Raw genomic sequence first — 13,336 nt, forward strand, 5'->3', positions numbered from 1 at the left:
CCTAAATACTGGAATGTGTGGAATAAGAAACACCACAATATAACTAACAATTTTAGGAATTTAAACATCAATTCCACCCATTTATTTATTCTCTTCTTCGTATTCTAACTTGTCAATTGACGTAATAATGTCCTTCATAGCATTGTTTCCTCTCAACACCCCTCTATAAGCAGGTATTGCATTTTGTTTATCTGTCTCTTCAGTTTCCTTAAATCTGAAATGTTTCCACATACATTTTTTGACTCTCATAACATTGCTATTTTAAAAGGATGCAATCCTCCCCCTTTTTTAAATAAAACATTCCTCTTCTGAGATCCAGCTGGTGTTTCCTTGCAAACTCAGGTTACGCATTTCTGGCTAGAATATTACATACCTGCTATGTCCTTCTCAGGACACGACATCTAGAGGCAAATTAAGTCCATTGCCTCTCCCTGAAAATGTAATTTTTATTCACCTGCTCAAGATATTATCTAATTTCTCCTCTGTACAATTCCTATTTTTCCCTCGCAACTAATAGGCAATGTGTGGGGAGGTGCTTTAAAACCGCACATTCACATTTTTTTCACTTAACAATATCTCCCAGAAATCATTCCATATCAGGTAATAGAGCTCATCCTTGCTCATTCTTACTGGATAGTGTTCTGTTGTGTAAATGTATCATAGGAACTCTGTTCTTTATTCTTTGCTAAGGCAATGCCCCAACATCTCTTTGGACCAAAAGCTAGTGCTATCTCCCTGATTTTCACAACAGGTGGTAAACTGCGTTCCCGTCAAGACGGAGTAAGCGCCTTTCACTCCGTCTCTCCCGCGGAATGTGAGCAACGCCCCTGGGCAGAGTGCTCGGAGCAGGGACCTGAAAACCCTTGAAACTAACTGGTCCTGAGCAGACTGGGGAAGTAAACCAGACCTTGCAATACCACCAAATCAGTAAGTTCCCCGTTGCTCTGCCTTGGCACCCAGTGGCCAAGACTCAAAAGCAACCTGAAACCTGAAATTTTGCTCCAAATGTGGACAGAAAGAGAAGCCCTTTACTTCCGTTTCAAGGAACAAGAAAGAGGACCCCGTGGGTTAGAGAAAGTGGGGGATTTTTTCTTCTTCGTTTTCCATTCTCGCCAATATATATTTTTTTAAATCTTTTCCTAAGCTTACTTATTTATTGAGAGAGAGAGGGAGAGAGAGAATTCTAAGCAGACCCCAGGCTGTCAGCACAGAGCCGAATGTGAGGTTTGATCCCACAAATCGTGAAATCATGACCTGAGCCAAATCCAAGGTCAGATGCTTAACCAACTCAAGTGCCCCAAGATTTTGAAATAACCAGGCAGACACGTTAAAGCAATTAGTATAATGAGGCTCCAACAAGTAAGAGTGACTACTTTTGAAAGGTTTGTAAAGGCTCAATAGAGAAATAGAAGTTATTTCTTAAAAAAAAGAACCAAATGGAAATTTTGGAACTGAAAAATAAAATAGCAAATAGATTACTGAATGGGCTCAATAGCACAAGAGAAATGACAGAAAGAAGTGAGAAGTGCACGCATTTGAAGGTAGTAAATAAAACTTACCCCATAGTTGTAATAAAGAGAAAAAATTGTAAAAGAAAAGACCTCTGGGGACCTTTGAGACACTATTAAAAGATCTAATACTCATGTCATGATCCCAGAAGGCCAGGAGAAAGAATATGGGTGAAGAAAAAATATTTAACGGAATGATGGCTGAAAACCTGCCAAATTTGGCCCACTAACTGCACTTACAGATTTAAGAAACTCAGCAAACTGAAAACAAGATAAACATGAAAAAACTCACACCCAGACACATAACCAAACTTCTAAAACCTAAAGAGAGAGAAAAGATCTTGAAGAAGCCAGAGAAGAACAAAAGATAACATATAAGGGGAAAGTATTAGAATGAGTGTGAATTTCTCAAACCAGGCCTGAAGAGAGAGTAACAAAATTTTTAAGCTCTGGGAAAAAAAAAAAAAAAAAGAATCACCTGGAATTGTATATGCAGCAAAAATATCCTTCAGGAATGAGAGCAAAATTAAGGTAAGACATTTTCTGTTGGAGAAGAACTAAGAATTTATTGCCAACAGACCTGCTCTTAAAAAGAAAGTTGAAGAAAATTCCTCAGATCGAAGGCAAATGGGATATAGAGAAAGTTAGAACTTCAGGAATCAAGGAAGAGAACAGAAATGATAAATACCTGGATAAATATAATGGACCGCTTTTCTCCTCTTCAGTTCTTTAGAATATGTTTGACAGTTGGCAGCAAAACTTTTAACATTATCTGATGGCATTTTCTTTTTTTTTAAGTTTTAATTTTAATTCCAGTTAGTCAACGTAGTGTTATATTACTTTTGGGTGTATAGTATAGGGATTCAACAATCCTATACATCGCTCAGTGCTCATCACAAGTATGCTCTTGAAGTCCCATCACCCACTGAAACCAGTTTTTTCTCTATAGTTAAGAGTCTGGTTCTTCATTTCTCTCTCTCCCTTTCCCTCTATCTCTCATATACGCACACACAAAACAAATGAGCAAATGGGGAAATATATATATTATATATTTTTATATGTAAATTCTTAAATATTTATAAATTTATATAGAGATTTTAAATTTATATATTAACTATACATGTGTACATTTCTTAAATTCCACATATGAATGAAATCATATGGTATTTGTCTTTCTCTGAATTGACTTATTTAGCATAATACTTTCTAGCTCCATCCATGTCATTGCAAATGGCAAGATTTCATTGTTTTTTATGGCTGAATAATATTCCTTTGTGTATAGACAAAAAGAAATATTATATATGTAATATCCATTCATCAATTGATGGACTTTAGGGCTGCTTCCATCTCTTGGGTATTGTAAATAATGCTGCTATAAACATAAGGGTGAATGTTTCCGTTTGAATTAGTGTTGTTGTATTTTTGGGGTAAATACCCAATAGTGTGGTTACTGGATCTTAAGGTAGTTCTAATTTTTTTAATTTTTTAAGTGTTTGTTTATTTTTGAGAGAGACAGAGAGACAGAGAAAGATCATGAGCAGGGGAGGACAGAGAGAGAGAGACAAAGCATCCAAAGCACACTCCAGGCTCTGAGCTGTCAGCGTAGAGCCTGGTGCAGGGCTCAAACTCACAAACCGCAAGATCATGACCGAAGCCAAAGTCAGACACCCAACCGACTTAGCCACGCAGGCGTCGTCCCCAATGTAGTTCTATTTTTAACATTTTGAGGAACTGCCGTCCTGCTTTCCACAGCAGCTGCCCCACTTTGCATTCCTACTAGCATTGCATGAGCATTCCTTTTTCTCTACATCCTAGCCTACACCCATTCATTCTTGTGTGTTTGATTTTAGCCATTCTGATGGGTGTGAGGTGATACATATCCCTTTGTAGTTTTGACTTGCATTCCCTGATAAACACTGATGAGCATTTTTTCATGTGTCTTTTGGCCATGTGGATGTCTTCTTTGGAGAAATGTCTGTTCATGTTTTCTGCCTATTTTTTAGTTGGATTATTTGGTTTTTGGGTTTTGGGTTTTATAAGTTCTTTATATATGTTGGATACTAACCCTTTATTGGATATGTCATTTGCAAATATCTTCTTCCATTCCATAGGTTACCTTTTAGTTTTGTTGATTGTTTCCTTCACTGTCCAGAAGCTTTTCATTTTGATGTAGTCCCAATAGTTTATTTTTGCTTTTATTTCCCTTGCCTCTGGAGACTTGTCTGATAGTGTTTTCAATGTATGTTAATGTTATAGAGAGAGGATAATCTCACCAGGGGTAGGGAGAGGAAGTACGTGGTGGTAAGATTCCTATATCTTGAAATGATAATATATTAATTAATCTGTTAAAATTTAAGGATATGTATTGTAATCCTTAGGACAACTACTCAAAAAAAACTATAAAAAAGGTGTATATAAAAACTCAAGATAAATTAAAATGGATATTAAAAATGTTCACAGATTTCAAAAAGAAGGAAAGAAGAAATCAAGGTACAAAAATAAAAGGGAATAATTAAATAGTGACCTAAATCTAAACATACCAATATTTACATTAAATATAATGATCTGTATCAGATAATTTCATCTCAGAGACTCTCCACTTGTGCTTAAAGAAAGCGTAATCTCATTAAAGAAAACAACAACAATAATATCTTCCTCTTGGGAAAATGAAACTCAAAAAATTTTCTTGGAAGAATCATTTCCTATTTTAACTCCTCCATGAAACTTCACGCATAAAATGAATTCCACATTTCTTATACATAAACCCATACTTGGTAGGAGTTCATTTACAAACCATTACATAGAAGGCCAATTTTCCCTCAGTCAAAAGGGGTTTTACATATCCATTCCTTCAACCTGGTGGAAAACATAAAATCTTTGATTAACTAATTGAATTTATAGACAGAGAAAGAACGTGACTATGCATCATGATTTTATAATTACACTGATATTTCTAGAGGGCTCTCTCCTTTACACAGACAACTCCATAGATCAGCCATTCATTTGTCTCTGTTCTGCCCATTTGAATGCACTCTTGGCCTCCCCCACTAGCGGAAGCCTGCTGGTTATGCCTATTTGTGACATTCATGACCCTCTTCCTGAGTTGGGGGCAGTTAAATGGCCCCTTTCACTGATATGTGGCCCCTTCACCACTATAGAGAGTGAATGTAAAACCCCTCAGCTGAGGACAAGCCATCTTAGCCTGGGGTCCATTACTGATTTTATGATTTATCATTTATTCACACACCTCTTCATTCAAAATGAAATTAAATTAAAGATATTAAAGAGAGAAATTAAATCAGGAAATTGAGTGGAAGGACAATAAAGATAGAGAAAGACAATCAAGAGAGAGAGGTGAAGTCAGTACATAAAGATGCCTGAAATTCTTCTGCCCTGGCTATGTCTGGACTCCAGTTTATCTCTGATCTCACGAGAGGCCCAAGCAAAAAGGAAAGCATGCCCTGTCAGATGTGCAGTGCCCTCTAGGGAAGAGAAAACCGCTACGTAGCACGTGCACATCTTGTAAACATGTGAGAAACGTCTCCCCATAGCCTCATAGAGAGCAGAGGGAACTGTCCCCAGGAATGCTCCCACAATGACAAAACGCCAGGTTAGCATTTCACTGAAGAGCAAGTCAAAAGAAACCAACTCTACAAAGGACTAAAATAGTCAGCTTTTGGTTTTCTGATAGTCGGATTAAATTCAAGGATGAAATATAGACTGAAGAGTGCTTTTCAAATTTTTCCACTGAGGCAACACCAATGACAGAGAACCCCCAAAATACATGGGGTGCAGCCCAAAGCAGTCGACCACACAGATGGAATTTGACAGCTCATTATTTACCTCAAAAAATCGTGTGAATCTTCTATTTACTTCATGTAAAATAATGTTTTACACTGGTGGGCTCAGGGGAGATCCTCTCCAGAGGTCTGAGCCTAAAATAATGTTTTAAACTGCTTACTCTTGGAGGTGTCAGGATGCAGGGAGTTTCCTGACTCCTTTAATAATTAAGTGTTTCTATTTTTGGAAAATTAGCTGAATTGAAAAGGGCTGACATTGAGTTCAATCTCCAGTTTCTTTCTCCTTATTAGCGTGATGTTTCCAGAACCCAAATTCGCATATCCAGGTAAGGACAAATGCCAACCCCTGATTCCTTGCTTTCCGAGCTCTGTTGGTAGAAATTTAGGACAGCATCCAGCATCACCCCACCAGGACGTGGGCATCTGGGGGGCAACTGTAGGGGGGGCGTCTGTGCTCTTCCTGAGAGTTCCAGCCCCCAGATGCATGCCTGTGTTCTAGAACACTAGTTCAAAGCTTTCATACTCAAGAAAGTTCACTGGCTGTCTTCTTCACTTCCTTGTCACTGATGCAGTAATCTTCACCCCACATAAATAAAGTAAGAGATTTCTAGAAAAGCTGGTAATAGGCATACATTGGTTTTTTTTAAAAATGTCTCCCCAGTTAACACTGAAATAAATGAACAGAAGGAAGCAAAATTCGTGAAGAAAACTGCCTACTTCGACATGATAAAAGGCCCCAGCCTGCATTAAGTTCAAGAAGGATGCCAGAAGTCTTCACCCAGTTAAAACAAAGCAAAACAAAAACCAGGAAACATGGTTGTGGCCATGGTAAAAGATGCATTCCAAGACAATGGCAGTAAGTAAGGTGGAAAAGGCCTTTTCATCTCAGTAGGAGTAACAAGAAAGACAGAACTCTGTAGGGCACCTGTCATGTTTTAGGTGCTGAGCGTTTCCAGCAGCCCTGCCCGCAGCCACAGCGGCCAGCCGTGGGAAGGAGCGGTGGTAGCGCTCTGCCCAACCAGGGCCTCCCGCCACGCCTCCAGAGCTCCTCAATCTGTTGAGCTGCTGTTATGCCCAGATTTTAATATCGCCCCCAAAACCAGAGACCGCCAAGGAGACCGAGTCACGCATGCAAAAGCAAAGGGCTTTATCACGGGTTTAGGCTCGCTGGGGCCTAAACTCGGGCTCACAGACCTTACCAGCGTGGTGGATCCATGCTGAGAGCCCCAAACAAAGGCGGGGCAGGGCCTTTATGGGGTTTGGGAAGGGGGAGTTACAGGAAATTGTGACATAGGTACAGTGATCCAATCATTATTATACAATATTATTGACAGCAGGTTTATCCAATTACAACATTTAGAGTGTTAACCAATTACAGAGTAGACCCAGGACCCAGGACCCAGGACCCTCACATAGGGTGTAACTAGCCTTAAGCAATAAGTGATTACCTATAGCTTCTATTTCTAGGCCTGCCCTTAGGAATGTTAAGGGTATTACAAGGGTGGTCCCTCCTGCCATGGGCAATGTGTGCCCTTCTATTGTCTAATGATTAGTCAATTTGGTTCAGACTTGCATCCTTACATTGCCTTCCTTCCAATAAATCCCCATTTTGCAAAAGCCAGCCCAGTTTGGTTTCTGCTGTTGCTACCAAGAACCTGAAATGAGGCACCTGACCCTTTTGTATATAACAACTTTGAAATATACAAAACAGAAATGTATACAAATCATAAGACAAATGGATAAATCCACAAAAGTTGATGGACTTTAAGATACATTTCTCAGAAATTGACAGATCAAATAGACATAAAAAAAAATAAAACCAAAGCAAAAGGAGACTTAGAGCTTTGTGTTAGTTTAAGCTAAGTACAATTAAATAAGAGTTCAAAATCAGTTTCTCATTCCCACCAGCTATATTTCAAATTATTTAATACCACATGTATCTAAAGGTTGCTGTGTTGGACACCATGGATTATAGAACATTTCCTTCATCACAGTAAGTTCTACTGGACAGAGTTGGTATACCGAAAATGTCACACACACACACACACACACACACACACACACACACACACACACACACACTGGAATATTATTCAACCATGAAAAGAAGGAAATCCTGACATTCGCTGAAACAAGGGGGAACCGGGAAGACAATGTGCTAAATGAAATAATCTGGACCTACACAAAAAAATAAGTACTATACCATCTCACTTGTATGTGGAATCTAAAATAGTGAAGTTCACAGATGCAGAGTGTGGAATGGTGATTGCCAGGAACTTGGGGTAGGGAGACTGATGACGTTGGTCAAAGACTTTCAGTTATAAGATGAGTAAGTTCTGAGAATCTAATGTACAGCATGGCTATAGTTAGCAATACTGTATTGTATACTTGAAATGTGCTTTAGGGTTCTCACTACACACACGCACACACACAGAGATACCTATGTCGGGTGATGGATTTGTTAATTAGCTTGAAGTGGAATTCATTTCACAATGTATACCGTAAACATATAATTGTTGTCAATTAGCCTCAGTAAAGCTGGAGAAAACATTTATCTTCATACCTAATTTTGTGTTTGTAATTTTGTGATCTTTTCCTTAAAGAGGACCACCAAATTTGAATAAACTTTAGGTCCCACTCATTGGTCTCTTCAATATACTGTGGAAAATGCAATGATACCATGATGTCCCCCTTCATTCAACAGAGCTTAGTAGTTACTAGCACAGATTTTGAGAATCCTGTATCTGGATGCATATTCCAGGTCGTCCACTTCTAACTCTATGCCTGTAGCCACAGCATTTAATTGCTCTAAGTTCTTCCTAATCTGTAAAACTGGAATAACAACAGTGCTGGCGTACGGGCTTATTATGAGGATGATTTAACATAGTGCTTTAAACGCAGCCAGCACACACAAAGCATAGTGCACAGTGTGCATCCAGGGAGTATCAGCTCTCACTGTTGGTTTCGTGTTTGTTTTTGTTTTTGGTATTTGGGGAGTGAAGAGTCTTTCAAGAAATGCAGGTGAAAAAAAGACATTTTCAGGGAAACAAAAGCCGAAAGGGTTTGCAGTAGATCTCCTCTAAAGTATATACTTCAGGAAAATTATCATTGATGAAAAGTCTGAGATGCAAAAAATAATGAAGAGCAATGAAAGTGTAAATATGTGGGTTAATTCTAAATGAGCAGTTACTATATAAAACAATAATAATGTCCTGCACAGTTAAAAGATATATAGAATTTAAATGCACACACACAGTAGCTAATAAATTGGGAGGGCAGTAAATATAATTAAACTATTCTAAAGCCTCCAAGAAGAGGGTCAAGCATTGATTATCTTTAGGTCTTGATAAGTTGAGTAGGCATGTTTTACTTTCTAGAATAAGCATAAACAAAAAATAGAAACCAGGTTTATAGCTTCTAAATCAGTAGAGGGAAGAAAATGGAACAATAAAAAAAAAATAGCCAATCCAAAAGAAGGCATTAAAAGAGAAAAGAAAGAGTGGTAAAAGGACAATCCAAAAATTAGGTGGTAGATTTAAACCAAAATAGATCAGTAATTACATTAAATATAAATGCACTAAATGCCCCAGTTAAAAGACAAAGATCATTAGAACGTTCTTGAAATCTGACTTTTTAGTATTTAAAATATCAGTCAAAAGAATGCTGATGGAACTCATTCTAGAGTAAGATCAGTCATGACAATAAATTTATAAATGTTAAATTTATATATACTTAATAATAGACTCAAATGTATATACTAAAAATTGACAGAACTAAAAGGAGAAACAGACAAATCCATAATTTCAGTGGGATATTTTAACACAGCTCTCTCGGTACCTGGAAGGACAAGCCCACAAAAATCAGTAAATACACGGAAGTGTTGGCTAACATGACCCAATGAGTATATATGGAACACTGTACCAACAACTACAAAATACATGTCCTTTACAGGCACACATGGACCATTTTCAAAAATTGACTTTAATTTGCCAGGACTGGTCATCTTTGCATATATTATCTCCTCTGATCATCATAAAATTGTGAAATAGTCATCTAGACTGGGCATCTTCCATCTGCACTTCCAGACTCACCCTGCCCATTCTCTGTCATGCTCTATGTCCTATGAAGTTGACATATACTGAGTGCATTCACAGACACCTTTCTCCTCTGGCCTCTGGTTGGATTCAGCCAGTGGGAGGCAAGAGCAGAGGTGAAAGGAGGATAGAGTCGGGATTCACTGTCCCTGCCTCCTCGCTGTGGGGCTGCTGAGGATGGCTGCTCCATCTTCCCCATCTATGTCTGCTCCTGCCAGGCTGCACTCTCCAGACAGCTGCCCCCCACACACACACACAAATCCAGTACCCATTCCTCCCCTTGCTGCCTCTCAGGTCTAGGGATGGTAATAGCCCTTGCTGTTCTTAGTCCTGAAAGATTGTGCCATTTCTTGTGGGTCTTCCTGATCCTGCCCACCTCTTTCCAATAGTTCCTTCACTAAATTATCTTCAAACCACCTAGACAGGGTGAGCCATCTGTTTCCCACAAGGACCCTGGCTTAGTATTAGCATCCCTGTCTGCTTTTAGGGAAACATAAGCCCAGAGAGGTCAGCAACTCATATAAGGTCACAAGCTGTATCTCCCCTCCAGGTGTAGAAATAAGGACAATTTCATCTGTAGCTCCCAACATCAATAAATTATTAAGTTTATATAGTGGTATACCCTGTTAGTATGTCAATTAATTTTTGAATGTGAGTTTTAACATGACCTATTTTAGTTCCTTAAATGTCAGGGACACTGTGTCTTCCATTTAAAGTATATTTATTCAGTTGTTTTCTGATTTTGGTGCCTGATGCCTTTTAGAGGAAGTTGTTTAATAGAGTGAAGATGACCTCTGAATTTAATACCCCCATGATATTTTGTCTTCTTACCTTGCTATTTTTCAGATCGACATGAGGTTATCTCCAAAGAAATATTGGAGCTAGACCCATGGGAAAACCAGTGGAATGTTGTAGCCATTGATGTCCTCATGCATGACAGTTATGATGTCTGCCTGGTGGCCAGGATGAACCCCCGAGACCTCATCCCCCCGCCTTCAGATCTGGTGGAAGAAGGCAATGAGCACTGAAGTCAATGTATGCTGTAGGACCTCTTGCTGTGTCTGCACGGGAAGTGTTAGGAATGGAGAGAGCCCACGGGCACCAGCCAATCACCCTGCACATGTGTGTTGCATGCGTAGTTGCCTATGTGCAAAGCAGCATGTGCTGGGTGCTGTGATAGGGAGTGAGCAGAGTCCGTGCTCAGGGACCTCTGGTTGGCTTGGATGGACAAGACATTACAAGGCCAAGGTTGGCAACAGCACAGGAAGGACACAGGGTAAGTGCCGTAGGAACTGGGATGGAGGAATCTCATGCTGCCAGGACTAGAGGACAGCATTGCCAAGGAGCAGGCCTTTCACCAGGGCCTCGGAGGATGAGGAAGAAGCAGTCCCATGGGTGCAGCTGACGGGGACATCACAGAAACAGCTGAGCAAAGGCCCGGAGTGGGTCAGGTTGCTGGGGCCACAGGCTCGGAAAAGGAGGTTGCAGATAAGTGACCACCACCTGGGAAAGCAAGGACTGTGGACCTGGTCTCTGAGCAGGGGACTTGTCTCAACCCCTGTGATGTTGAAGAAGACTTCTCACTGTGCTTTGTTCTGGTTTCCATCTTGCAAAGCCTTTCTTTTCTCGTGTCCAATACTCTTCTACTGCAATAACATCGGCCAAAACAGGGCTAGCAATGAACCACAAGTTCCCAACAGCCCAGGCACCCAAGCCCCTAACCACAGGAAGCAGGGAGGAAGTCCACCCTGGGCCAGATCAGCATCAGGGACAGAGATGGGGAGCCCTGCTACCCTTGCCCACTCACATTGGCACACAGTGTCCTGGACGAGACTTATCCAAGCTGCCCTTGGCCGGCTCTCAAGGGCACATGCCCTTCGGGACATCAGCCCTGGCTGCATGCAACTGGCCTAGGCCACCCATAGACCAGGCTCCGGAGCAGAGGAGAGAGGAAGTACATCCTTTTGGCTACCTGCTGCCTGCTGTCTTACCCAGTCTTTGCACTCTCTTCCCCAAGACTAGAAGGTAGGGATGGAGCCACTTGCTTCAGCCCACAGTTGAACATAATCAGAAAACAGGAACTCCCAAAATATGCTTTAGGGCTGACACTTAAACAACGCATGGGAAATCCACCTATTTTACTTGCTGTCCCTACTCCCAGAAGCTCAATGGACTCAAAGAATGCATTTCAGTAGCTGTTCTTCATTAACTTCTCCAGGTTGTCCCCAAGTAGGCCAGACTCTAAGGGGGCATGGGCCGTGTCTGTCACCTTGCACCTCGCCACTGTGCTACTTGAAGCCTGCGTTGAGCAAAGTGTGCTTTTAGGCAGTGAGGCCCAGGCCCTTCCCTAGTGTTTATACAGAGGGTTCTAAGAACGCTTCTTTCCACGTGAGTTCCAATGGGCTGATCCTTCTCCCTACTCTGTGGATTTTTTTTTCTTGCTGCAAAGGCAGAGCAGTTCCTGTGAGTGGACGGGACTGGCCATGGCAGCCAAGGTTGCAGAGAACCCCCCACAGGTTTATTTCCCAAGGTTCCTCTTAGCAACACCTGCTCTGCACACACATTAGAAGTTGCCACATTTGCCTGCGTCAAGGAGGTCTTGTAGGCATGTCATGATCCATCCTCTAGAGGCCCTGGGGTCAAGGTCTCAGCTCTGCCACCAGCCTTGCTACTTAGCCAGCTGCATGGTCTTGGCCAACATAAGTAACCTTTCTAAAGCTGTATTTTCACCAAATGAAGAATGGGAAGAAAAAATCATGTCTAGGGTAGGTGTGAGGACTGAGTGAGAAAGTGTGGAGCACAGTCCCTGTCCTTCACCTGCCATTGTTTCTAGTAGCATCATCATTGTAATCCACACTTCCCAAGGCCTAGAGGGCACAACAACTGGTCCTTGGATGGGTGGACTCTTGTGGGATTGTAGGGGAGTCGTGCACATGGCATGAGGGGTTCCTAGGGCCCCAGACCCTTCGCAGGGCATGCAGATACACACACAAGCCCTCGCTTCAGCGTCTATTTTAAACCTGCAGTGCTTTTAGTCTTTCATGTTCATCATTAAAAACAAGGTGCCTCCGCCCTCCTGTCAGTAGATACTGTCAGAGACTCAGCTTTGAACTCCTACCGCTCCTTCCTTCCTCTCGGTGGAGGACTCTCAGGAAACTTGGACTCTTTGCCAGCTCTTCTCTGTGGGACAGGATTCCTGGACACTGAGCAGCAGAACATAGTGGGGAATGCTCTGGATGCTGAGGCCCTTAAGAAATGGCCACTGTCAGCAGATCGCCGCCCACGTCCACCAAGAAAGCGCCACTGTCTTCACTGATTGACTTTATGATGAGCAGATACTTTAAATGGGGACTTATAAAATAAAAGTGTACTAATGAAAGATCGCAAATGACACATCGCTGCTATTGTTTTCATATTGCAATTTCATGTAGATTTCTCCTGGAGAAGTGGCTCTGCACACAGGGAGTACTGAGCATCCCAGGGAGGGCAAGGAGCAAACAAACCCAGAGGCCAGGACATGTGAGGTGGGCGGGGGGCAGGAGGTGACCCCACTTCCAGGGCGGTCGAAGCACAGGAGGATGTCAGGAAAAGGAGATGAGGCCAATCACAAAAGACCTCAAATGCCACACCAAGGAGTTGGTCGCTGCCTTGGCACGTCGGTTTCAGGCAAGGAGGTCCTGTAGGAACAACCCTCCAGGAGGCAGTGTGGACGGGCGGGGGGGAGAGCAGACACGGCCAGGGGCCCCTATCACTGAAGCTGAACTAACCTGGCGACCATGACGTTGGGACAGCAAGTCCATCGCACAGAAACAGAGGCTGTCTGTGGTTTGCTGACAGATTCAGAGGGCAGGGAGATGCTGGGAGCTTGACCACAGAAGAATGGCCAGTGAGCCAACCAGAAAATCTTTCAAGGGGTCCTGCCCCCACCACCAGT

At 41.8% G+C, this 13,336-nt stretch overlaps 1 protein-coding gene across 4 annotated transcripts in view; it reads left to right on the forward strand.

The window, feature by feature from the left end:
* KBTBD12 (kelch repeat and BTB domain containing 12) overlaps nt 1–12,793 on the forward strand; it is a 65,529-nt gene extending 52,736 nt beyond the window's left edge. For all 4 annotated transcript variants that reach the window (XM_029918916.1, XM_029918914.1, XM_029918915.1 and 1 more), the window contains one exon: nt 10,249–12,793. In XM_029918916.1, the coding sequence (XP_029774776.1) occupies nt 10,249–10,430 (182 nt within the window). In that variant the 3' untranslated portion in view covers nt 10,431–12,793. The remainder of the gene's footprint in view (nt 1–10,248) is intronic.
* Nucleotides 12,794–13,336: the final 543 nt, after the last annotated feature.

This window comes from Suricata suricatta, chromosome 12, assembly GCF_006229205.1.
Source record: "Suricata suricatta isolate VVHF042 chromosome 12, meerkat_22Aug2017_6uvM2_HiC, whole genome shotgun sequence".
Classification (NCBI taxonomy): domain Eukaryota; kingdom Metazoa; phylum Chordata; class Mammalia; order Carnivora; family Herpestidae; genus Suricata; species Suricata suricatta.